The following is a 25,197-nucleotide window of genomic DNA, read 5'->3' as shown; positions in this document are numbered from 1 at the left end:
CACACGGGGGGCATGTCAAGTCGTCGCGTTCCCAACGACTAGGAATTTGGCTTGCATAAAGGCTGGCGGTGAGGAAATCTGGTTAAAAGGAACATATCAAAGCCAGGGCAAAGTGAATAACAACGTCCAAATTGGTTAACCGACGGTCAAGTCAAGTCAATGGATGACATGGATGCAAATGGACGAGCTCATCTGGGACAAAAGGACAAGTGTTCTGGGTACCTATGACCAGGTTTGTTTGTTGATTGTCTCGCACAAACGGTACATGCCGTATGTACAAAAATTCGTTTTGGTCACACAGAATTAACAAACCCCAGGCATCTGGCAAACGGAGAGACTGATGGGGATGACTGCTCCCGAGACGGGAGGCTTTGCGACTTCAATCTGGAAGCTGGGTTGTCTCTTGGCAATATGGTTGTTAGAACTTGGTTGGGTATCGGATCAACTTCTCACCGTTCACAACGATAGCAACCAGCATTTAAGGCTTTGTGCTGTGCAACTCTTCAATTTGGTACTTGGATAGTATCTTTATCTCTGGGTGTAGTAGTAACGTTGTACTCCAACGCATAGGATTAGCCGTTGTATCTCTTGGGACATAAGTAGATGGACAAGACATGGTCCGTGCGCACTTGGTTACCCCTGAGACTGTTTACTTGCCCCTTTTCTATGGAAAACACCAAGATATTATCACGACATTCCATTTTGGGTATCATGGCCGCCACAACCTAAAATCAGAGCCCTGGAGAATGGAGGTGTGGTTTCCCTGTTTGATTTCCGGTTAGGATGCTCCTTCCCTGATCTCCTCTGTCAACTCTGGCAACATGGCCGCCGAGTTCCTTCCTCAACGTCGCGGGCATGACGCCCCGGTCTCTCATCACCTGTTCCCGGACGAGACCCGCGTCGAGACCCGCCTCCTCTCAAAGCACAGACCGCCGTAAAGCTGCGGTTACTATTGTCCTTGCTGCCTCAATCAGATTCATCTCGCGGGTCCAGAAAGAGTCTCGGCGTTGGGGTGAAACTTCCACCGGCGCTGACTTAAGGGGGGTTCTTCTTCCGCCCTCTTCCTTCCTCGACTTTTCCTCTTCTCGGAACTTCTCGATCAGAGCATTTCTTTTCTTCCCAACCCACACTTTCCGCCTCATCAACTTGGTCTTCCATCGACCGATCAACCTTCAAAGCATCACTACCAAGGTAAGTCATTGATACATATTCACTACATCACGCCTTAACCTCGAGAGCAACAATCTCGCCTGCCATCGTTTGATCTTTCTATTCTACGCATTTTCGACCGCTTCTTTTTGCGTTTCCGCCTTGTGGTGCTGACCGACCCTTCCTAGCCCTGCTCAACTCTTGAAGCCCTCAGGTAAGTTGCCTCTCTTTGCGTCATTCTTCGCCTTACTTCTTTCCTCTCATCTCTTCTTTCGCCCCCTTCTTTCTTTACTCTTTTCACTCATTGTCCAACCTTGAGCGAGTCGGTCGTTTGATTGAAAATGTTCGAGTCGATCGGTTCGCCTCGGGGACCTTTCTTCTCGGGTATCTCCTCGGGTTTCTTCTCGGGTTTCTTCTCGATTTCTTCGCGGGTTTCTTCTCGTGCTCTCTTGTGTTGACCTCTAACTCTTGACTTCCAGACGAGGCATCCGATATCATGTCTGACGTCATGCCGGGCAGCTGGGACGTTAGCCCCAAGGCTGCTGTCGAAATGGACTGGGGCACTACTCCCAAGGTCTCTGATGACCCGTGGAACACTAACACCAACAATGCCGCTGACGAGTCGAACACTACCAACAATGTCGGTAACGACGAGTGGAACACCACCACCTCCTCCAATGGCAATGATGAGTGGAGCTCTGCTACTTCCAAGCCCGACAGCGATGAGTGGACCACTGACGCCAACACCGGCGGCGGCAATGCCGGAGACGATCAAGCCTGCTTCAACTGTGGCAAGACTGGGTAAGCATCCATTCTTCGGCCTTCATTTGAGACACGTCTAACACGGCTTTATTAGCCATCGGAAGTCGGAGTGCCCTAAGCCGCGCGTCTTCATGGGCACCTGCCGTACCTGCGGCAAGGAGGGCCACATGAGCAAGGATTGTCCGGATGCTTCCCCGGCCGAGTGCCGTGAGTGCGGTTCTACTGAGCATCTTGTCAAAGACTGCCCCAACCGTGTTTGCAAGAATTGCGGTAACACTGGTATGGCATCCAACTCTCCCATCATCGTGGTGCAGCAATAGAAGTGCTGATGACATCCAAACACAGGCCACACCGTCTCTCAGTGCGAGGAGGCCCGCAGGGTTGACCGCAGCGATGTTCCGGACATGAACAAGGACGCCGCTTGGGACAATATCAAGAAGGTCGCGCCCACTCGTGACATTGACGATATCAAGGAAGCGATCCAGATCTACGTCAAGGCAGTCCCCGAGACCACCTACGTCGAGCTGGAGCGCGCATTCCGCGAGCAAGAGATCCCCATTTGGCTCATTGCCATTGAGCGCGAAATCCTGCCCACCCTCACCCTGATGAATCTCCAGGGCCATCTGAACAAGAAGTTCAAGGTCACTTACCGTACTCAGTGGAACGCGCCGCGCCCCGCCGAGCGCAAGCTGTGGCCCAAGGATGAGGAAGAGAACCTCCAACGCCTCGAGGACGCCGGAGAGCCTGTTCCTCGTCTGATGCCCAAGTGCACCAACTGCGATGAAATTGGCCATATCGCCAAGCGCTGCCCACAGGAGAAGGTCACCAAGCCCGATACCATGGAGATTCGCTGCTACAACTGCGACGAAGTCGGTCATCGCGTCCGCGACTGTAAGTCAACCGGCATTGGCCTCAAGCCACAGACGTGACATTAACGATTGATAGGCCCGGTTCCTCGTGTCGACAAGTTTGCTTGCAAGAACTGCGGGTGAGTCCGCCTATTTCTCTCATGGATTGAGTGGATGCTTACTATTCGGCAGCGAGCCAGGCCACATGGCCTCGGAGTGCCCCAACCCGCGCAACATGGACAATGTCGAGTGCCGCAAGTGCGGCGAGAGTAAGTTTTCCATGAAAAGCGATGGTTACAAGACATGCTGACAAAATGTTCAGCCGGCCACATGTCCCGCGACTGCCCCCAGGGCGGCGGTGGCGGAAACACTTGCCGCAACTGCGACCAGGAGGGCCACATTGCCCGGGACTGCCCGCTGCCCGTGGATGAGAGCAAGATTACGTGCCGCAACTGCGATGAAACTGGCCATCGTGCCAAGGACTGCCCCAAGCCACGCGACAGTGAGTAGTTCTGACCGGAACGAGGTGGATGGTAGCTAATCCCATGAACAGTGTCACGCGTCAAGTGCAACAACTGCGGCGAGAACGGCCATTTCCAGTCCCGCTGCCCCCAGGCTGCCTCGGGCGGTGATGCTGGCGGTTTCGACAATGGTTTCGACAACGGCACCACTGGTGACAACTGGGGCACTGGCGCTGCTACCGGTTCCGGCGATGGCTGGGGTGCTACGGCTGGTTCTGGTGACAACTGGGGCACCGGCGCTGGCGGCTCCGGTGATGGCTGGGGTGTTCCTGCCGACACTGGCTCTGGAGATAACTGGGGCGCTCCCACTACCACGCCTACTTGGTGATCCATGATCTCATGATCTCATGATGTTCTGAGGAACGGTTATTTGGGATTGCGGGGATTTGTTTTCATACGAGGCACGGGGACAGTTTTTGCTCTGGTTTTGGCAAGGATGTTTGGCCATTTCGCGGAGCCTGCTTAGAAGGGCGAGAGGAGGAGGTGTTTGATGCGGAGGCCTTCCTAGGCAAGCCAGATAGCAAAGACAGAATGGAACCCCGAGGCACTCGGATATGGGACTGAAGACTCGACTTCACGTTGCGTGATGGTGATTATGCTCTGTTCGTAACTCTTGTTTGAGACTACCTCTACTTGGTGAGAACACCGATGATGTGCGGCATGGTGTAGAACCACGGCTCTCCCTGCAGCGGATGAAGATCTACTTGGCTCCAGGGGCCAGCCTCGCGCAGAGTTGTGGCCGTGTCGCGGCACATTTCGCAGCCTCCGATGATGCGTGGCCAGAAGAAGTTGAGGAGATCTGGTGGTGGTGTGAGCGAGTTGGCCTGCCATGAGGATGTAGGAGATACCTAGAGGACACTCACATTGATACGTCCGCATGAAGATGCCCTGGCTGTGGAAGCACCGGACATGCTCATACACGTACCAGCGGCCGCCGGGCTTGAGGTAACGATACAGCTGCGCGCAGTTGTACCTTGGCTCGGGGATGCTGCAGAGGCACATGATTGTGACGATGCCTGGTCATGGTCCGTCAGTAACATATCGCTACCCCAGAACTTCAACAGAAGAAGAACGAGAAGGAAGTGAAAGAGTCAGGAAGACAAAAAAAAACATACAATCAACACTCCCCTCCCCCACCCTCCCATCACGCTCCAACTCTTCGATCCCGACGGGAACAATCTCGTACGTCCCGTCCTCCAACAGGCCCGCCTCGGCCACCCGCCCTCTCAACTCGACGTGGACATCGGCGTTTGGCTCGACGCCAAACACCTTCCTCACCCCGGGCAGGAGCTGGGCGGCTGGAGAGAAAACCGACACCCACAACCCCGTCCCGGGCCCAACTTCCAGCACGGTACCCTGCACCGGCGGATGCGGATGACTCTCCTCACCGGATCCGGACCCATCGGATGATGTGGGAACGACGCCGTGTGTAACCCGCCCCTGCAGCAGGGGGATCACGTTCTTGCCGGCGTTTTTGCGAATCTCCGGGCCGACGCTGCGCCAGAAGCGCGCGAACCACGCGGCGCGGAGGCGGGTCACGGAAAGAAGGGTGGCATAGTCGCGGGCGAGGAGGAGGCGCGTGAGGGTTCCCGGGAGGTAGGAGAGGGCGAGGGTCATGAAGCGGAGGGGTTCGAGGAGGGAGAGGGTTGCTTCCATTTTTCTTTTATATTTAGTTTCTTTCTTCTTCACCTCTTTCTTGATCTTGGTGTATTTTCTGGATGTTTTGGCTTGGGTAGGAGCTTGGTTGCTTGGTTGTTGAGTGACCTTGGAGGGGAGGTATATAAGAGAGAGTGGGGAGAAAAGTTGAGAGTTGATGATAAGGTAAGGGGAGGGTTAGTTTTGGAGCTATAAGTTCTAGGTAGAGGACACTCTATGTTGAATCTTGGATAGAATCAGATAGATTCTGGGTGTATGATAGGTACCTCCTCCGAGCCCAATTCTGCCAGAAGAAATAAACTCAAGTCATCGCAGTTCCAGTTCCATGATGTAACAACCGTCACCGGGTGGACTCGGCACTCGGCACTTGACCCGCTCCGGACCAGTGCCGAAGGGTTAGGGATGCAGGAGTTGTCTTTCACCTTCTCAACTCCAAGACGCAGCATTCCGGTGCCTCATCTCTAGATTGACTTGGTGTTCCACAACTACAATGTCCGCTTGACGTTATTTATAACTTTGACCTTTCCATGAACTACCGGGTACCATACTCGAAACATGCAAATTACATTACTTGACCGAACCCGCCGAACTCCAGTTCCAACATGACCCTGTCCAACCCAACCAAACTCCAACTCCAACCCATCCTCAGAATGTCCCAGTCCCAATCCATCACCTACACGACACAACCACCACAACCCCATCACCATCAACCAAAGACAATACATGAACAGAAAGAAAATAAGATGAGCTAACTCACTCAAACTCGCCCCTCCCAAACAACCCTCCAACAATCTTAACCCTCCCCTCGGCGCCCTTGACCTTCTTCTCCTCTCTCCTCCGCTCCGCCTCAGCCAGCGCCGCCCGCCGCTCCGTCTCGCGCGCGAGGTAGCTGATGCCCGACCGCTTGCCGACCGGCTTACGGATGCGCATGCCGTCGTCCGCTTTCCCACCGACACCGGCGCCGGTCGTTGATGGGGTGGTTGTTCCCGAGGAAGACGACGAGCTCGTCCCTGATGTCGAGAGTAGAGAAGAATTGGTTGTCGCGCGGCGGAGGAGGGCGGGGACCTTGGGTCCTGACGAGGATGCGGCGGCAAAGGCCAGTTTGCCTTGCGCGGAAGTGAGGGTGGAGGTGGAGGCGTTGCGCTTGAGGGAGATGCGGTCGACGATTTCCGTCGCCGGGGCGTGTTTGGCGCCGGGACGGCGGGGGTTGACGCGGCGGGGGTTAAGGTTTTCCTTGTTGCTGCTCGTGCTGCCCGTGCTGTGTGAGGACTGCGGGCGAGTAGCTTCGTCCTTGTCGGCCTCGTCTTCTTCATCCGACGAGCCGAACTCCGTGGCCGGGATGACCGAGGAGGAGGTGTTGAAGGGCTCGTCGAGGAGGTTGGACAGCGACTCGCGGATCTCGCTGAGGTTGGCCGGCTTCCTGCCACCCACTGCCGTGCGACGGGGGTTCTTGCCAGCAGCAGGAGCGGCTCCGGCATCGCCAGCAGCTTGCGGCTGGCTGTTGGGAATAACGGCGCTCTGTCCTGAGGTAGAACCCTGACTCTCCAGTCCCGGCGGCGGCGGCGGCGGCGCAAAGATGAAGTCCATGTCATCGTCGCTGCCCACGTCCTCGATGGTGCGGAGGAAGGCCTGGTTGCGCGGGTTCTCAGCCACCTTGCTGATGCGCTCGTCCGCGAACAGGGCGCGCTGCATCTTTGCGAACTGGCGCCGCTTCATGCGACGGCGCGCCTCGCCGCCGTCGTCCTCGTCCGAGAGCTCGTCCCAGTTGCCCGTGCGCTTGCGCCGGAGCATGCCCGTGGTGATGTCGTGGAACAGCTTCTCGACCTGCTTCTCATCTGCGGCGCGCTCGCGATCGCTGTGATAATAATTTCGTCAGCAGCAATCCTTCAAAAAGTCAGACTTGCGATGACCACTTACGCATAGAACGCTGCCAGCTTCCGCTCATCGTCCTGATCCGCCTTGGTCTCGTCATCAATGATATCCTTCACAGACTGGTCGTCCTCATCCTCCTCGCTATCCTCCCCATCAGCGCCGCCCAGCCCGGCATATTCGTCTTCCGACTCCTCGGCCTGCTCCTCCACCATCTCGCGCGCCTTGCTCTTCTTCTTGTCAAACGCCTCCTTGCGCTTCTTCTCCTTGCGCGCGGCCTCCTTCATCGCGGCAAAAGCGTCGCCCTTCTTGGTCCCAAACCCAAACTCATCCGTCTCGGCGCCCTCCGACTCCTCATCATCCGCAGCGCCAGCCGCTGGACGCCGGCTCGGAGACGCGGGCACAGCGGCAAGATCCGCCTTACGCCTCAACTTCCCCGTCCGACGCACCAGCGGCGACTCGCTATTCTCGTCCTGCTGCGCGCGGCTGGCCGGGACGGTGTCGACCGTGGAGTCGACGAACCGCTGACGGAGGGGCGAAAAGTTGTGGAACCCTTCGTCCTGGGTCGGCTGGATCAGCTCCGACGTCTGCGTCAGGCTTTGGGACTGCTGGAGGAAGCTCTCGAAGCCGTGGACCTGCGACTGCGAGAAGCCAAGCTGCACGCCGCCATGCGTTTCGGCCTGCTGCGTCTCGCGTTGGGGTTGGCTGTCGAGGATCATGTCGTCGCGGCCGACCTCTTCAGCCGTTTGGGAGAAGTTGGAGTCAGGGAAAGCGGTGACGTCGAAGGTGGGACGAGGCTGGGATGGCGACGCCGGGGCGGTGCCTGGGCCCATCTGGCTGTCGTCCATGGTGCCGGCGAAGATTTGGGTGAGGCCCAGTCCGGCAGGACCGGCGACTGGGAGGCCGGGGATGAAGGTTTTAGTGGCGGAGCGGAGGACGGATGTCGGGACGCTGGGGGAGTCGGGGGCGTTGCGAGCCGAGGGAGATTGGGGAACGCGAGCCTTCGGTTGAGGAGTAGCCTTGACCGTCGGCTCTGCCGCTTCGTCCTCATCGTCGGTAACGATGGTGACCTGCTTCCTCATCCTGCGGCGGGCTTTCTTGGGACCAGGGAGATGCTCATCGGAGCTCTCGTCGTCGGCCTCCTCAGCCTCCGCAGACTCCGACTCCCCGTCACCCTCGACACTCTCAGCGGCGTCGTCAACCATCTTATCCTCATCCGCATCTTCCTCCTCCTCTCCCTCTCCCTCTTCCTCCTCCTCCGAACCAGACAACTCAATCTCCTGCTCCTCCACCTCTTCCTCATCCTCCTCCTCACTATCATCCCAACCAAGGGGATCCTCCTCATCCTCCTCACCCAACCTCTTCTTCCTCCTCCTCTCCGCCTTCGCATCCTCCCTCTCCCTCGCCATGATCTCCTCCGCCTCCTTCCTGGCGCGCGCAACGATATCCTCCACCTCCTGCATCTCCCTCTCCCTCTCCTCGGCCGTCTGCACGTGGATCCCCTTGGCCCTGAGCTCCTCGATCTGCCGGTCGCGCTCCATCCGCGCCTGCTGGCGCGCGCGCTGCAGCAGGGTCGCCTGCAGCTCGGCAGGGGTCATGACCACGTCGTGGTGCTGCACGCTGCCGAGCTTGCTGCTGGCGGCGCGCGTGGGGGGCGCGGGCAGGCGGTCCGGGTCGTCGAGGTTGGCGAGGCGGCGGAGGCGCTGGAAGGCGTGGCTTTCCTTGGCCTGGTTGGCGGGGACACGGTCGAAGATGGCGTCGATCTTGGATTTGCGCGTGGGTACGACTTGGAGGTCGTCGTCGTCATCGTCGAGGTTGAGGGTGGTTGTGGTGGCGGTGTGGACGGGGATGGAGGGGAGCTTGACGCGGAGCTTGCGCTTTTGTGATGGAAGACCCGGCTTGGTTTGGTTGTCGACTTCGGCATCTGTCGCCTTGCCTTTGCCCTTGTCGAGCTTGCTGGTAGCCGCGTTCTCAGCGGTAGTTTCAACTGCAGGTTCAGTCGAGGCAGCGGCCTTCTCAGCCTTGCCATCCTCATCTGCAGACGGGGGCGAACTAGGCGGGGTGTCGTCATCCTTCATCTCGACATCGCTCTGCCGGCCTGACCCAGGAGTGGGAGGACGGCTGGAGCTCGGGGCCGGGTCCGCAGCAGGAGCGAGCTTGTTGTCACTGGCGCCGTCAGGCTTGAAGTTGAAGCGCTCAAACAGAGTAGCCTTGGTGATCTTCTTGCGGACCTTGGCCTCGTGGGCAAGCTGCAAGCTGCGGGCCAGCCGCTGAGTCTCGCGGTTCATCTCCTCGAGCGCCTTCTTGCTAGCCTTGCGGGGAGCGCGGGCAGTGGTGGCAGCGGCTTCCTGGGTCAGTCGGTGGCCACCCTCATCGTCTGTAATGTGGTCCTCATCATCATTATCGCCGTTGTCGACATCCATCATGCTCTCCTCCATGGCCTTGCGGCGCTCGGCCTGTTTCCGCGCCTCCTCGGCCTCCCTGGCGAGCCGTTCCTGGCGTTTCCTCTCAACGAGGGCCTTGAAGCGGGGGTTCTTGATGCTGGGCATCTCATTGTCATCGCCGTCATCGCTCTGGTGTCCCGAGTGGGATTGAGGCTTCGACGGTGAGACGAACAGACCCGGGGAGCCGGGACCGTCATCCTTCTGCGGCGAGATGAAAAGGCCTGGTGAAGAGGCCGCTGCTGGTGGCGCGGTGTTGGGGGTAGGGCTTCTCTGGCGGCGAGGGACCAATTTCCGCGGGCGGGCAGGGCGGACTTCGTCATCGCTGTCGTTGTGGTTGTTTTCCGTATCGTTGCTTGTTTGTTTGGGAGAAGCAGCCCGCGTGGTGGTCGGGGCCTCGTCCTCCTCTTCTGATGATTCTTGCTGCCGTTTCGTGGTCTGGGCCAGCATCCGGGCGGCCATGCGGCCCCTGGGGCGCAGGATCTCGTCGTCTCCATCGGAGCTATCGTCGGAGAGGGCATTCATGCGGCTCTGCATGATCAAACGCGTGGTCGCTGTGGTAGGCGAGACGCTGCGCGAACGCCGCGAGGCGGGTGATGATGCCGGGGACGACGCCATTGTGCCTGCGGTGGTGGGATTTGTCGGGAATAAAATGGAAAAGGAAGATTGCCTGAGGGCAGGATCCCGAGTTCTGCTCTCAGTTTTGGTATTGGGTGTGGTAGGTGGAAGTTGTAAGGTCGAGCGAAGAGTGCAGAGCGCAGGGTTCACTTCAATTGATATTAGTGGGGATGACGCGCTGAGACGCGTTGTTGCAGGGTTCAACCGCTGAGTGGCGCGTTCCAGCGCGACGCCCCTGTAACACATCAACCCAGCACTGGCACAGTGCAGACAGTGGGTCACACTCCAACATCAACCAGCAACCTCTATCAATCGTCAAGAGACATACAGGAGAACACACGCTTGCAATGTAGGAGGAGCACATTTGGCCAATGCTCTATTTCCCACAGTCCGTGCTGATCTAGGTACTACAAGAGGGCCGATTCTCCATACTACGAGAGCCTGCCGGCCGGGTATCGTGAAATTTTACAAACACAGAATGTCCTCACCACACCACAATACACCACATCCATCCATCCCAACGCTGGACATCCAAATACGTACCTATCGACGCCTTCGAAGCGCCATTGTACCATCCTCCTTGCATCCGTTTTTCCCCTGCCCGTCCACCCCTGAGAAAATATACAGGCCGACATCTGCACCACACAAACGACCCTGAAACGAGAAACGATAAGTACCTCAAAAAGTCCAATGAAATAATGCTGCCCAGTCCAGCAAGACGGTCGCCGCCGTCAACCCCGAACGCAGAACGCCGTTCTCCAAAAACACCACCGAATCCTTTGGTATATCCATGGCAATGAAACAGAGCACGCGTCTCGAACACGAGGTCCAAGACGTGAGGAAAGGAAGAGAAGCGAACAAGTGAGAGAAGAACAAATGATTCGACTTAACCGGTCGCAAGGCAAGAGTCCAACACGTTGTTGAGAAAGTCACCGTCCTCGGGGGCGGCGCCCTCCCACCACATATCGTTGTTGTCGAGATCCATCGAATCTCCATGGACCCCGTTCGTAAGCGCCTGGGCGCCTTTGGGTTCCGCCTTGCTCGTCCCGTTGACGCCACCCATCTCGATGTCGCGGTCGACCGTCGTGCTCCGTTCTCGCCCGTCGACGTAGGTATAGTCGTCCCAGTTCTCGAGCTCGCCCTCCCGCCAGTCGTAGATGACGGATTTCATGATGATGGGGAAGTTTGCGAGGCCACAGTCGCTCATCTCGAGGGCCAGGCGTAGGTCCGCCATGCCCAGGGGCCCGCGCTCGCTGGCCGCCTTGGCCTCGACGGGCAAGAGGCCCGACTTGTCGCGCTGGATCTCTCCTCGCTGGAATGCCTCCTCCTCGCGCGCCAATTGTTTCCGGTATTTGTGCGTCTGGATCCATTGCGTGCTGCTCGCCCCGAACCCGGCGCTGCCCGAGTCACCCGGGGCATTGCTCCTTGTCCGGCTGAATATGGCCGACAGCACCTCCTTGATAAACGTCTCGGTGGCTACCGACATGAACTGCGCCGCGTCTGGAGCATGTCCAGACACAAGCCCTGCTTCGTAGCAGAGCGGCAGCATCCGCGCTTCGATGTTGCTCACGTCGGGGAACTCGCCGGATTCAACCGCCAATGGTTGCGCAAAGCGTTTGCGGATTTCGAGGTCGAAATCTGGGTGTCACATGTCAGCACCTTGACACGACCAAGGGAAGCATGGGACGTGGTCCCGAAGCGTAAAAGACATACTCCTACTCAAGCCTGCACCACCCGCACTGGCTGGCACCTCAGCGGTTGTCGTCTTTGCAGGACGCATGCGCGCGTGCTCGGAAAAGACGTTGGCGAGGGACTCGTATGGGTCAAACTGCAGTAATCGCGGTCAGTGCGTGTTTTTTCTCCCTGGCGCCATCCATGCATTGCCATGCGCGGTCGACATACATCGTTATGGACGAGATCCTTGATACGCCGCCTATCGCGAGCCGGGAGCTGCATGACCTCCCCCTTTAACCTCCTCTCGGCGGCATCTCCGGACACAGGTTTGCTTCCGGCCGTGGTGGACGGCTTGTCGTTGGCGCTGACCCAGGGCGCGAGGCCCGGGTCGGGCATTTCGCGGGTGACATTGCCATAGATGGCAGCAATCAGCTGGTTATGCAGATGTTCTCGGGTTCCGTCGGGCGATGCGAGGATGGGGTCGACGATGGCGCTGAACTCGGCTTGGTTGAGACGGCCTGCGCCAGTGATAGTATAGCCAGGGGGTCAGCCAAGTGCGCGTTCGAAGAGAGGGCACCAAGGGCACCAAGCATAACTGCGCGGACCGGGACATGAGGCGCATTACCTATCAAGAAATTTGTGACGGCTTCTTTGTAGACGGGCCATTTCTCGGAGCCGATGCTGGCTTTGAGCCCCGTGTAGATGGGTTCGAGGTCGATGCGGGGAGGTATCAACTGGCTGGTCTTGGGGGGTTTCGGGGCTGTGGAAACCGAAACATTGATGGACTGTTTTGACAGGACGGGAGTCGACAGGCTGATGGACGGCCTGCTCAGGGCGGCCGGGTTGATGTCGACCATGGTGGAGGGGGTCGTGGACGGCTATGATGGCTGAGCTGTGGTGGACAAGATGGAGGAGGACCAGGAGCGCTGCGCAAGGCCGCGCGCTGAAAGCGAAGGAGCGTCGAGAGAGTGGCGCGCAAAAACCGACACTGCGCAGGGGCAACTCGTGATCATTTGCGCATAAAAATGAAGAGGAGTCTCATGCGCCGTCAATTCCGCAGCCAGATTGATGGATCAGGCATGGTTTCGCAGTCAAAATGGATGGAGCGTGGACAGGGCGTGATGGTCGGTTCGCGGTGCGGAGGTTGGATGTCGTTGCGTTGATGGAGCCTCAAGACCCGAGAAACCTAGGTCGCTGAGTTTCAGTGGCCAGGGCGCTGTGAGCGACGGTTTCCAGCGCATGAAGTCACCCTGAAAATGGTGCGGTACTTGGAGTTCCTGCAGATTTAGGTGAGAGACAAAGTACCCGACGGCGCATGGCCCCACAAAAAGTGTGCGACGAAGTCCAATCTCTTGGCATTTTGATGTCTCCTGTGGTTGCAGGTCGCGTCCCAGCGCGTCTTGGCTCAACTTCATTCAGTCAACGGCAACTCACTCAACTCATGACTGACTTTTACCAGACATGAAATAACACTCCCTCTCCCTCGACGCTGAGTGATAATGAAAATTCAACTCTGATAGTTTTACTTGGTTGAGTCAAATAAACAATGCAGCCATGGCTAGCACACAGCGCAACCGAGTCAACAATGCCATCGACAGCCTGATTGCTCATCTCGTCCCGCCCGTCCCCGGCGACGACGAGCTGACGGCCCAGGCTCGCCATGACGAGTCCTTTGAACTTGTCCGGAGCATTCTGGAGCGGTGGGGTTCTGTCTTTTTTCTCTTCTCCCGAGTACCAATCCTCGACTAACACCCTCCAGCCATGGCAACCCCGCCGTCTCATCCGACGTCAACCATGCCGCCGATCTCATCAAGCGCAAGCTCATACAGACCAACCCTAGCCAGGCCTTGCGCTTTGCAAACCTCTACACCCGCCTGCTCTCTCTTCCCGTCTTGAATCAGAAATGGGCCATCCTCTCCCTCCTCTATCAGCTCTCTGACTCACCAGACCCCAATGAGCTGCCGCCCCCTCCAAGCCCGCCGAGGCCTCCTCCGCAACGAGCTGCCCCTCCTCCTGCTGTCGAGAAGGACAGGCGCTCAAGGACCCAGGCAGGCTCTGCAGCACACGAATCCTCTGCCGAGGAGGATGCTGTGCGGGAAGCCTTCTCCCCAGCAGGGCTCAAGAAGCTGCCAGCAGAACGCCCACCGAAGAGAACCCAGCCCGAGGAACCGCCGCCGCCACCTCCGCCCCGGGCCACGAATGACACCACGCCCAAGAAGGCTGCCCCGACACGCGATGTGTCAATAAAGTCGACTCTGTTGGCCGAAAACTCAAACGACTTTGAGCCCTCCGAGATGTCTCTCCTACGAGATCTGCCCTACACTCTTCAGGGGCTCTCCTCTGCTACCATGCCCTTCCCCAGAGACACCGCTCTCAAACTACCCTCGACATTACCTCCTCCTCTCGTCTCCCTCTTGCACACGCTTGCGGAGCCTTCCCTGTTGTACAGGGGTCTTTCTTCCTTTGTCAAGTCGCCCGCCAAAGGCCTTCTTGGTCAGAGCCTCCGTGCCGCCATCAACAACGAACTTCGCTCCTACCTCACCCTCGTTGCCACCCTCGAGGCCCAGATCCGCCGCGCACTCTCGTCCATTGATGAGTCGGCACCGCGCGGCGGTATTGGCAAGGCTGGCGTCACCCTGAAGCGCTGTGTCGTCTGGACGCGCGAGGCCACCATGGGCTTGCGCCTCATGTCGCTCATCGCCGAGGAGAGCAAGAGCAGGCATGGAGGGCAGCTTATCACCTTGATTCATGGCTTCTCCACTTCTCACGGTGACCCTGTCGTTGCCGCCTTTGCCGAGCGCTTGCTCGCCGACGTGACGCGGCCCTTCTATGACATCCTTCGCCGCTGGATATATGACGGAGAGTTGTTGGATCCACACCTCGAGTTCTTCGTGAGGGAGCAGAGCCCCCGCGCCGACGATCATAAGGATTCCAAGGCCAAGGGCCACGCTAGCGTCTGGAACTCCAAGTACGAAGTCGTCGACGCCATGGTGCCGAGCATCATGACGGCCGACTTTGCACAAAAAGTGTTCCTGATCGGCAAGTCGCTCAACTTTATCCGCCACAGCTGCGGTGACAGCGGCTGGGTCGACGCGTACAGCAAGACCTCGTCCAAGCCCCTGAGTTACGGCGACACGGCAACACTGGAAAAGTGGATCGATGAGGCATACAAGACCACCATGCGCCGCCTCATGTACCTCATGAACCATCGCTTCCACGTCTTTGACCACCTCCAAGCCCTCAAGAACTACATCCTGCTGGGCCAGGGCGACTTCATTGCTCTCCTGATGGAGTCACTCGCCGCGAACCTGGACCGTCCGGCCTTCGCCCAGTACCGTCACACCTTGACGGCCCAGCTGGAGCACGCCATCCGCGGCTCCAACGCCCAGTACGACAGCGAGGAGGTTCTGCGCAGGCTGGACGCGCGCATGCTGCAGCTCAGCCACGGCGACATCGGCTGGGATTGCTTCACGCTCGAGTACAAGATCGACGCGCCCGTCGACGTGGTGGTGACCGAATGGGGCAACCGGCAGTACCTCAAAGTCTTCAACTTCCTCTGGCGCGTCAAACGCGTCGAGTTCGCCCTCTCCTCCACCTGGCGCAAGTGCATGACGGGCGCCCGCGGCGTCCTCCAAACTCACGACGAGCAGGTCCTCCAGCTTTGGAAAAGCACCCGCGGCATCCTCGCCGAGATGGTCCACTTCGTCGGCCAGCTGCAGTACTACATCCTCTTCGAGGTCATCGAATCCAGCTGGACCGAGCTGCAAAAAGCCATCCGCCGCGAGGACTGCACCCTCGACGACCTCATCACGGCGCACACCAAATACCTGACCGACATCACCCACAAAGGCCTTCTCGGCGCGCGTCGTCGGCAGTTCCACGAACAGCTCAAAGAAGCTGCCGCTGATGGCACCGCCCCGGGCACCACCACCACCGCCCACGTCGAAGACCGCAACTCGTACATGGTCCAGCTCAGCGAGCTGCTACACATCATGCTCGCCTTCCGCGACTCCGTCGACGGGCTGTACAGCTGGTCCGTCGCCGATTTCACGCGGCGCCAGGAGGCCGAGGCGGCGGGGCTCGTCTCGCACCAGCAGCACCCGTACCAGCACCGCAACAAGAAACTCAAACTCTCATCATCTTCCTCTCAACAGCAAAAACCGTTCGGCGGCGGGACGGCCGACCTCGACGACCCTTTTGTGTCTTCGTCATCCAACGCCGCCGATAGTTCAGCGGCAAACCTCAAATCCGAACTCCCCGCCCTGCAGGACCGCTTGAAGCAGCTAGGCCAGGCGTTCAAGTCGCGCTTGCAGATTTTGTTGGGAGACCTGGCCTACCAGCCCGACGTGGATATGCGGTTCCTGGGCGTGTCGATGAATTTCAACGATGTGTATCAGCCGGTGAAGAGGAAGAAGCATGCTTCCGCTGCTGCTGCGGCGGCGGCGGCGGCGCAGCAGCAACAAGGGCAGCAGCAAGGTCAAGGACAGGGACAACAACCGCAGGGACAGCAGCAGGGACAGCCGGTAGTTGGGGGCGGGAGCTTTTCGGCGAGGTGAAGGTGAATGACTTTTTTTTGACATGACTGGTTCTTCTGAGGGCTAGGTCTTTCTCTGGAGATGATAGGGCTTTGGGAGGTTAGGATAGGGTAGAACGCAGGGGGTGTAAGGTTACCTGAGGGTGCTCTGAGGATACGCAAAACATGAATGCAATATTATGATGTGATGATGATGATGCTTGGAAGGTGGTTATTCTCGGGGAAGACGTTGTTAGCTGTTTTGGGTTTCTTCCTGGCCGTTTCTTGATACCATCACTCAGGATAAATTGCTCGATCAGCCTCTGAATCCATACACCCCCTCTCCGGCCAGGTAAAGGAAGCTTGATATAGCATGGGATAACCAGTCCGAGCTATGGACATCAAAAACTGCCTTGACCGTCGTGATGTACATCCATGACAAACTACTCCACTACTCAACATGCTACCAGCGCTTCTCACCAAGATTTGCCCAGTTTTACACGAAGCGTTGATATATGTACCATTCATTGCTCATCAACAAAACAGAACCCTCTCTTTTCTTCTCCAGATTTTCTTCGCCGCCGAACATTTTATCTATACCTACCTGAACCCAACCCTCATTCCATTTCCGCGCCCCCAAAGTCCTCCGTTTGTTTTCTTTTCATCTCACCACATTGCTAGAGCATCACACACCCAACCCATCCATGACCAAACATAACGAACCCTAAACATTTGGACCAAGCAGGAAAAAAAAACTCACTCACAACCACTCCACCCCCCACGTCCCCTCCCCCGCCCTAAATGGAACGATCTCAACACTCCCCTCTTCCCCTTCATACTTCAACATCTCCTCAATCTTCGCCGCATCTCTCGTCAGCCGGATCTGCCGCTTGGCGGGCGGTAAGCCGTAAAACTTGCGGCCGTAGTCGGAGAAGAAGCCGCGCAGGGCGTCCTCGGTGACGAGCTCCGCGGCCAGGTCGCCGCGGGCAATGCCCTCCTCGAGGGCGGTCAGGACGTAGCCCAGGGCGTAGGGCTGGGTGAAGACGCCCGCGGCGTGGTTGCCTTTGCCTTTTTTGGCTTTGATGTCGTGCGCTGGTGGGGAGTGAATTGGTTAGTTAGGTTGGTTTGGCTGGGAGGAAGAGAGAGAGTGGAAGAGGACTTACGAGCGCTATCGGTGCCGAGGAAGAATTTGCCGTTGCTGCTGACGACGGCGTTGAGCAGGGCGCGGCGGTCTTCGGGGGTTTTGGCGGAGGGTTTGCAGTAGTGGTGCTGAGGGAGGTGTCAGTCAGTACACATTCCCAATGAACGTCGGCCAGAGGATAAGGAGGAGGGAGCATAAACATACCACATTCGCGGACCAGTCATCCACCAACAACGAAAGGTGATGCGCCGTCTGTAATCAAGTACCAACCCGTCAGTTTGCAGACCTCTCCTCAAAACTCCCCTCCCCCATCGCTGTCCAAGTCGATACTTACGATAGTCCCAACCACATTCTCCCCCAACTCCCTCACCGTCTTCACGGCCTCGGCCGTGGTGCAGTGCTCCAGCACAATCTTCAGGCGCGGGTACTTGGCGTGCAGGTCGCGCAGGACGGGGAGGAAGCGGGCCTCGGCGTTCATGACGGTGACGCCGTCGGCGGGGTTGCTGGGCACCTCGCCGTGCAGGTTGAGGACGATCCCCTCGTCTTCCATGGCCTTGAGCACGTCGTGGAAAGGGTCGAAGGAGACGACGCCCCATTGGGAGTTGGTGGTTGCGCCGCGGGGGTAGGCCTGGTTGGGTTGTCAGCAAAGTGGACGTTGCTGTTGTTTGGTGGATCGATGGATATATATTCCATCACAATCATCATGATCTTTGGTCATGATCTTTGGTCATGGTGACTCAAGAATGCCCCATCCCCAATCCATGACCTCTATTATATCCATGACCCTCTCCGTGACAATCTGCGACTCCAACCACCAAGCCACGGAAAATAAAAATAAAGTAATAATGAATGACAAAACCTACCTTAACACCATAAACCCCATTCTCCTTCGCCTTCTTAATCTCTTCCGGAGTAACATCCTCATGCAAATACAAACTCATCAAAAACTCCACCTCCCCCTCACCTCCGACAATCTCCTTCAACGCCTCCCTGTACTTCACCGCCTCCTCGACCGTCGTCACCGGCTTCGGCGCCAGGTTCGGCATGACAAACACCGTGTCGATGCCGGCCTTCCGGATCGTCGGGGTGACCAGCCTCGCGATGACGCCCCCCGGGGCGTTGCGCAGGTGCACGTGCATATCGGCGGCGGCCGGGAGGGTGTAGCTGTCTTTGAGGTGGCCCATTGTTGTTGCTGTTCGTCTCTGGAACTGGGCAATGGTGGTGGTAGTGGTGAGTTTCAATCGTTGGTGGGTGGTGGTGAGGACGAGGAAGGTTCTTGAGGAGGGGTAGGTCGAGGAAAAGATGGTGTTGAGGGGCACTTGACGGCGAGGGGCAGATTTGGTGATGAGAGAGTAAAATGGGAGGGTTAGGGTTGGATGAGGCCGAAGAGGTGTCATGATTGTCATGAAGTTATTTTCAATCTTGACTTGGATGGACTCGGACTCGATGTGGTGAAATGAATTCAAGAAGAATTGTCGAAAGATACGTACATGAGGGTTTAATGTGGGATGTGTACCCCGAACCACAAGGTAGATTCAAGGACAACGACAGGTCAGCACCCCCGAAAGCAACGTCATCTGCACCTGTACCTCTCTCCGTAGACGCTCAAACTCAGTTCCATTGCTGACTTAGACATGATTGGAAAGTCATGAGTCAAGAGATGCCGTTTCATCACTTCCATCCCTCGACATCCCAAACCCATTGCGCCACTGGGTATCTCACACACTTCCTATTTACGATCATATGTAGTATGTACACACGAGCATCATCTCCTTGAGCCCAAGTACCCATAAGTAAACTCCCTGCTCACATCCAACTCCTTATGCCACCGGCAACATAACCAAACATACCGAACTCCCATCATCATAAGTACATACATACAAAATCCGTAATTTTTTACACATCCACTAAAACCTCCCAACTGTCCGTCCAGTTTCACCCTCACGTTCCCGGAGCTCCATTCAAAAAGAAGTCCAGCCCATTCCCGGCTCCCATGAATGGCTCGTTCTGCTCCGCCAACTGTTCCAGAAGACTCAAGAAAGGATCCTTTTCCTCGCCCGGCCCCGTGGTCGTCGTCGCGCTGTCCTGGGGACTCGTATCTTTGGGTGTCGATCCCACCCCCCCAGTTCCGCCGCCACTGCCATTATTATTACTATTCCCAGCACCACCAGGGCCGCCGGCAGCTCCGATCCCTGGTCCGGGTCCGGGTCCGGGCGCGCCGCCTCCTCCGGCGTTCCCTGGCCCACCATTCCCTCCGTGCCAAGCCCCTGAGAAAGCAGCGGTCGTAGGTGGCATCCCGCCGTACATGCCCCCGAAGTTTTGCGGTCCACCACCAGGAACGGCCGGCGAGGATAGCGGTGGTGGTGGCAATGGAGGCTGTTGGGTCTGTGTTGGCTGTGGAGCATTGGGAGGAAGTTGCTGCGAGTAGACATACGAGTCGCCGTAAGAATTGTTACCCATTCCTGGAAGCCCTTGCGTTGGTGGCATGTCTGTCGGAGTGTTGCCGGCACCATTGCTGAGCGGGAATCCTGCCATGCCCTCGTTTCCGCCAACCGGCATGCTCATGCGCCGAGACGCGAGAGACGTTGGCGGGTGCATCATGCTAGGCGACGGCTGAGGCTGGAGCGGTGTCGGGGAGAAGACCGGGCGCGTGCTCGATGTCGGCGTAGAAAGCGATGGCGCCGGAGGTAGGTTCACGCTGTTGAGCGACAGTACTGGTCTTGGCCGCCCTGATGGTCCTGTGTTCTTCCGTTTGAGGTTCGGTCGCGGCGGCCCTGGGTCCGAGGCATTCATCCGTGTTGTATACATGCCTTGCTGGCTCTGATAGGCGTCTGCGGCTTCCAGATCCACCACGATATCGGCGAGACTCAAATTCGCCGAATCGAAGCTAAAGCTCTGCCCCCCTGGCCCGCCGATATTGGAATACCGGTCGAAGAAATCCTCCAACGTGAAAGTGGGCGAGTACCGCATGGGACTCTGAGCGAGGCTCTTGACGAGTTCTGAGTGCGCATTGTAAATGCTTTGGAGCGTGTCCCTCTGGTGTTGCACGCTCGCCCACGCATATCGCAGGTCGCTCAGGTGTTGCATCTCGTGAGACAAGAACTCGGCTGACGGGCTAAACACACTCATCTCTCCAGCGGTTCCCAGCCGACTGTAGTGGGCTCCGTGGATATGGACGGTTCCAGCTGTGGCGATACAATAGCCAACGAACGCAGGCCACTCGACCGACGCAGTTTGCCTGCCCAGGTCCACTAGCTCTGCGATCGCGTTGGCGTGCAGAAAGCATAGGTTTGTGGCCTCAATCTGCCACGACTGGTGCTGGCCAGAGCCTGCAAGTTCTGCGAGGTCGATGGGAAGGAATGGGCGGTAAATAAGGCAGTGGATGAGGTGGTAAATCAGCTTCGCGAGTACCAGCACGGTCGAGTCGGGTCGGCCGAACAGAGCTTCAACACTCGAGAAGAGGTCCTCGGTTCCAGATGCCCACACATCAAGCTCCTGGCGGATCTTAGAAAGGCTTGATAGGGCATGCCACGGAAAGTGTGAATCTCCTTTGACACCGCCAGCGGCGAGATACTGATTGGTCATGCCGAGGATGCGACAGATATCGATGAGCATGGCACTGCTGCCTTGGGATTTTCGGCTGGCACCCTGCAGGTGCTGGAGGTTCGTGTAGCTCTGGAAGAAGTCGCCTTCCAAGGGCATCGAGGCCGGGTTCGGATACCAGCAAGGGAGACGTAGGATGATGGCGCGGTCCGATATTAAACATGGGCGTTTGGAGCCGCAGGCGAGGAAGCGGTCCAAGAGATAACACGTCCAGAATAGCCGGCGGCGAGTCTCGCGCTCTATTGATGTCACGCGGGTGTTCACATCCAACTCCCTGTGTAATTCCAGGGCCATGGCCATCCCAACCGCACTCGCTGTCCGGCGGTCAGTGAATGCCATCCACAAACAAAACCAAAAGGGGTAACGTACTGAGCATCATGTATGCCTTCTTTCCTTTTCCAGAGGCCGTAAATGCCGTGACAAGGAGCAATAGCGTCTGCAAAGCGTCCACCGACGGTTCATCCGTATCAACCTCTTTCCGCGCCATGGTAATATACTCCTCGCTGAGCTTCACCGCAGCCTGGAAGCCGCCAGGATGCCGGGCGTAACGCGCAGCCACCGCGCAGATGGCATACACGAGATAATTGGGAACCTGGTTCAACTGGAGTCTCTGGCGCAACGAGGACTCGTCAAAGATGTGGAAAGGTTTGTCGTGGAAGCGAGAGAAGTAGACATCGAGCAAGGCGTCAGGGCGGACTTCAGGGGGATGTTCGCTGGATATAGGCAGTCAGATTGGATTTCGCATCGGCATGCGCGGGAATGTTTCTCTTCTCACCTCTCAAGGGGAGGAGGAGGGAATGTCCTCGTCTCTCCGAGTTCCCGACCAATTTCGGCGCGTACGCCAGCCAGCACATTAGTTGTGGATTGGACGGATGAAGATGGCTCCTTGCTCTTTTCCGTCGCGTTTTGAGAGCCTGACGACTCTGTCCCTGAAGTCTTTTGCTCCTTGAGGCGGGCTTCTAGCCCGTCAACGCGCTTTAACAAGGCCTCAAGCACGTCTGTTTTGGGACCCCTTTTTTTGGGAACGGCATCTGCATCAAGGTTAGAGCCAATGCCACATTCCAAGCAGTGGCAGGCTGACGTACCGTATATACACGGGCATTGGAATATCTGGCATGCCTCACATGCTGGACGCAGGCGGTTGCACTTGATCTATATATTACGACGTCAGCGAAACGCCGAACACCAAAAGAATAGGAACTGTTTCCATGAAACATGGTACTCGCACGAACGTACCTTGCGCTTCCGACATGACTTGCAATTCATGGACTCCCTGGGTTCGTTGCTGATGCGTCGAGTTGGGAGTCTCTCGATGCTGACCTGGGCTCGCGGCATGGGCGCCAGAGGTACGGGAGGCACCGCCGGCGGTGGCGGTGGTCCGAATCGTTGAGCCATGGCGCCCCCCAGACCCGGATACTGACGACTGGCAGTTCCCCTTGCCTTTCAAGCTGTGACGGCCTCGTTCACCTTTCTTTCCCGAGCATGGCGACTGAAGTGAATCGCTTCCAGCAGATGGAGCCGGAGGATCCCGCCGGTGAGGGAAGAGAATGCAATACTGGGTTGGTTTGCCGGAACGTTTGTATGCTTTTTCCTCTCGGGGACCAAGGATGGGACTGGCGCGCGCACCCAAATGCCGATGATATGAGATCAAACCGCCGCCTGGCCGGAACCGTTGCAGTTTTCAGAGAGTTGTCGTGGTCCACTCACGGAACGTCAAGAGACAACAGAGAATGGGATGAGTAGTGGCCAAGTCTTTAAAAATAACAAAACCCCGGAGGCTTGAGCGATGTCTAACACAGCTGGGACGTCAGCAAGGCCGTCAATGGCAGACAGAGTAAAGCATAACCAGTCCCAGCCGCGCGGAGAGGAGGGCAAAACGGCAGGAACAGGCCAGCAAGACGACAGAAGCTTGGCTCGCGGCGGTGTCTTCAGCGGGATGAACTGGGGCTCAGCACCCTTTTGGGGCAATTCGCGCAGAACCTGCAACTCCTACAGGCGTCGCGGCAGCCAGAAGCGTCCACATGCCCCGTGACAGGCCGGGCGGTCAAGGGGTATGTTCACGCAATATCGTACCTTTGACGGGGTGGCGTAAACTAGTCTCGGGCCTTATACGTACTATAGTTAAAGAGTGAGGTAGAAAACACTGCCTTGGGACAACAGGCAGGGCGCGTGAATTAGTGCTACTCAGTCAAGGGCAGCCGAAGATCACTGGTAGCCGTGCCAAGCCATGTCGAGGATCCAGACAACGGTGACAGGTCGGTGAAGCGCGCGAGGTGAAGGACAGGATGGAATGCAGATGATGATGCACGGCGGCGAGCAGGGCAGCGTCAGAGAGTGAGTGGCCCGGGGAGGAAAGGGGCTGCGGAGAGTGATTGAGAGACCATCCGTTTGTCCCAGCACAATGCCGCCCGCAATATGTGGTCCCTGGGTTAGTGAGGCAGAGGGCCTTGAGTTAGGTAGTATGAGACCGCGGCAGATGGCGGATGCAATCCCGGGAACCGTTGAGCGGTGGGTTTCATCCAGGTGGTGTGCGAGAATGCGGGGCCGGAGTTACGACCGACAGGGCAACTGAGTCCAGGCCAGCGCCCGGACTGTTGGTGGGAGTGAAAAAAAAAATGTGGGGGGGTTCTGCGGAAGAGGAACAGGGGCCAGTAGATCCATCTGGGGAAGGAGAGTGTTGATGCAACTTTCTTGTTCGCTGGGAAGTCGTTCTCCAGATCGGCGTGCTTTTGGTTGATGGCTGGGGAGAAAGGCACTTGCTGCGGATGAGTACGAAGGACGGAGTGCAGGTACCTGACCTAGGATCTCTGCAATTTCCATCTCTTTTCATCCCGATTAAACTGCCGTGTTCACCCATCCAACTCTGAGAACCAGCTGGCCCATATCCACATCACCGATAACCATGAGCATGCTGAGTAGGGTAGGCACCTACACAGTACCTACGTACCTACCCAACCTGAGCTTTCGGCCATCCGCCGACCAAAATGCTTCCCCGGACTTCACTGCACAGGCTCGAACGTCACGGTGACCTCGGCGTCGGAAACGTCCAAGACGGCGATGCATAAACGAGCACAGAGCGGTTCGCTTCTGACACGTCGCCCCACTGGCCCAGAGTTGATCGAGCGAGCGAGCCTTCATGGACACCTCCAGTTCCTAGGTTCGAGCAGACCCTGGAACCTGAAGCTTGGATGCCATGTTTGTACACTGAAGGAGAAGGACCATACTGCTTTTCATCAACGCACATTTGGGTCGCAGTATGAAGAAGCAATATCCCTACATTGGCAACCGCTCCAATTACGGTCATGGTCCGAGTCTTCACTGGCTGCGCAAATGGCTTCAATCTTCAACCGTTGTATACTCCATATATCCCGGTTCAACGGACATCTTCCGGGTCAAATCCCAATCGGGCAATCCACGATGTGAACGCCGAGGTACCTCCCCGAATGACACCCTCTCCAGATCCGCTTCACTGATGTGAGCAGAGAGGTCCAGATCGTCCCAACAACAAGAATGACCTTGGAGCTTCTCCATGTTCATGGTGATGGGGAGAGGAGGAGGCGGGCGCATCGCCGATGAGAACAACATCGCCAAACCTCCATTTTAAGTCAACCCGGCTCGCTTTGTCGGCGCACACTGGTCGCTTAAGCGTCTTCGTGCAACCTGCACCCCGCAAACCTCGGATTGTCAAGGACCGAGTTCAACAGATGCTTTGCTTGGCCTGAAATCGGCTGGCATTCACGGTCCATGGATCCTCCCAGCGGTAGTGCTCTCTGCACCGAGGCGCATCTTCGGTGCGGTGACCAGCTAGGGTCCTTCTCCCATGTATGTATGTACACCAGGCTATTCCGCGCTCGTCACCTCGGGGCCAGCCGCGCCGTTGAAGAGGCTAGGTAGGCCACCGATCAATAGGACTTTTGTGTGTGTGAAGAAGACATCTCGGGTCTTGCACCCTGAGGTGCAAACCTCCGACATGCGGCTCAGCAATGGCGCCAAACACAAAGTCCCGATTTCCGATGCATCAGAGAGCCAGACCGAGCCTTGCAAATACGCCACCATCGGAATGCCTCCGCGCAGGACTAGGAATTCCCTAAACCACGAATTAGACATAGACGCAACCGGCCACTCCAAACGCCACGCAATGCCAGCCATAGGGAAAATTAAGTTGAGTCTGGACTACTCCGTATTAGCGGTAGATACCCCTAACAACCCAAAGTCTGCGACCTCCAATGAACCATGGATGCTGTACACAGGAGCCAGGATACTGTACGCATAGGTGCCTAGTGTGTAGGTTTGTACATACACATCGACACCAATTGCCTTCAGAGATGTTTTCCTTCAGGGCTCTGTTTCGTGTGGAGATCGCCCCGCCAACACCGATCGGACCGAAACTGCTTTGGGCCTG

At 57.4% G+C, this 25,197-nt stretch overlaps 7 protein-coding genes across 7 annotated transcripts; 2 read left to right on the top strand and 5 right to left on the bottom strand.

The window, feature by feature from the left end:
- Positions 1 to 821: 821 nt before the first annotated feature.
- VTJ04DRAFT_8278 (uncharacterized protein) lies at positions 822 to 3,608 on the top strand (the record flags this gene model as incomplete). The annotated part of the gene is made up of 9 exons (XM_069366697.1): positions 822 to 934; positions 1,338 to 1,363; positions 1,629 to 1,950; positions 2,006 to 2,190; positions 2,257 to 2,802; positions 2,857 to 2,899; positions 2,952 to 3,028; positions 3,082 to 3,261; positions 3,313 to 3,608. The coding sequence occupies 9 exons, from the start codon at positions 822 to 824 to the stop codon at positions 3,606 to 3,608; spliced, it is 1,788 nt and encodes a 595-aa protein (XP_069217606.1).
- A 301-nt stretch (positions 3,609 to 3,909) lies between these two features.
- VTJ04DRAFT_8277 (uncharacterized protein) lies at positions 3,910 to 4,936 on the bottom strand (the record flags this gene model as incomplete). Its single annotated transcript, XM_069366696.1, has 3 exons — positions 3,910 to 4,079; positions 4,144 to 4,296; positions 4,396 to 4,936. The coding sequence occupies 3 exons, from the start codon at positions 4,934 to 4,936 to the stop codon at positions 3,910 to 3,912; spliced, it is 864 nt and encodes a 287-aa protein (XP_069217605.1).
- A 753-nt stretch (positions 4,937 to 5,689) lies between these two features.
- Positions 5,690 to 9,864, bottom strand: VTJ04DRAFT_8276 (uncharacterized protein; the record flags this gene model as incomplete). Its single annotated transcript, XM_069366695.1, has 2 exons — positions 5,690 to 6,791; positions 6,854 to 9,864. 2 exons carry the CDS (start codon positions 9,862 to 9,864, stop codon positions 5,690 to 5,692), a joined length of 4,113 nt encoding a protein of 1,370 aa, XP_069217604.1.
- Positions 9,865 to 10,750: 886 nt separating this feature from the next.
- Positions 10,751 to 12,395, bottom strand: VTJ04DRAFT_8275 (uncharacterized protein; the record flags this gene model as incomplete). The annotated part of the gene is made up of 4 exons (XM_069366694.1): positions 10,751 to 11,502; positions 11,578 to 11,692; positions 11,767 to 12,056; positions 12,164 to 12,395. 4 exons carry the CDS (start codon positions 12,393 to 12,395, stop codon positions 10,751 to 10,753), a joined length of 1,389 nt encoding a protein of 462 aa, XP_069217603.1.
- A 697-nt stretch (positions 12,396 to 13,092) lies between these two features.
- On the top strand, positions 13,093 to 16,094 carry VTJ04DRAFT_8274 (uncharacterized protein; the record flags this gene model as incomplete). The annotated part of the gene is made up of 2 exons (XM_069366693.1): positions 13,093 to 13,238; positions 13,298 to 16,094. 2 exons carry the CDS (start codon positions 13,093 to 13,095, stop codon positions 16,092 to 16,094), a joined length of 2,943 nt encoding a protein of 980 aa, XP_069217602.1.
- Positions 16,095 to 16,811: 717 nt separating this feature from the next.
- VTJ04DRAFT_8273 (uncharacterized protein) lies at positions 16,812 to 18,376 on the bottom strand (the record flags this gene model as incomplete). Its single annotated transcript, XM_069366692.1, has 5 exons — positions 16,812 to 17,143; positions 17,215 to 17,320; positions 17,397 to 17,444; positions 17,527 to 17,820; positions 18,056 to 18,376. The coding sequence occupies 5 exons, from the start codon at positions 18,374 to 18,376 to the stop codon at positions 16,812 to 16,814; spliced, it is 1,101 nt and encodes a 366-aa protein (XP_069217601.1).
- Positions 18,377 to 19,133: 757 nt separating this feature from the next.
- On the bottom strand, positions 19,134 to 22,190 carry VTJ04DRAFT_8272 (uncharacterized protein; the record flags this gene model as incomplete). The annotated part of the gene is made up of 5 exons (XM_069366691.1): positions 19,134 to 21,109; positions 21,165 to 21,508; positions 21,571 to 21,826; positions 21,881 to 21,947; positions 22,032 to 22,190. 5 exons carry the CDS (start codon positions 22,188 to 22,190, stop codon positions 19,134 to 19,136), a joined length of 2,802 nt encoding a protein of 933 aa, XP_069217600.1.
- Positions 22,191 to 25,197: the final 3,007 nt, after the last annotated feature.

This window comes from Mycothermus thermophilus (genome assembly GCF_041956435.1).
Source record: "Mycothermus thermophilus strain CBS 625.91 unplaced genomic scaffold VTJ04scaffold_5, whole genome shotgun sequence".
In the NCBI taxonomy this organism is placed as follows: domain Eukaryota; kingdom Fungi; phylum Ascomycota; class Sordariomycetes; order Sordariales; family Chaetomiaceae; genus Mycothermus; species Mycothermus thermophilus.
The sequence above is the reverse complement of the archived record's forward strand: the minus strand, read 5'-3'. Positions and strand labels throughout refer to the sequence as shown.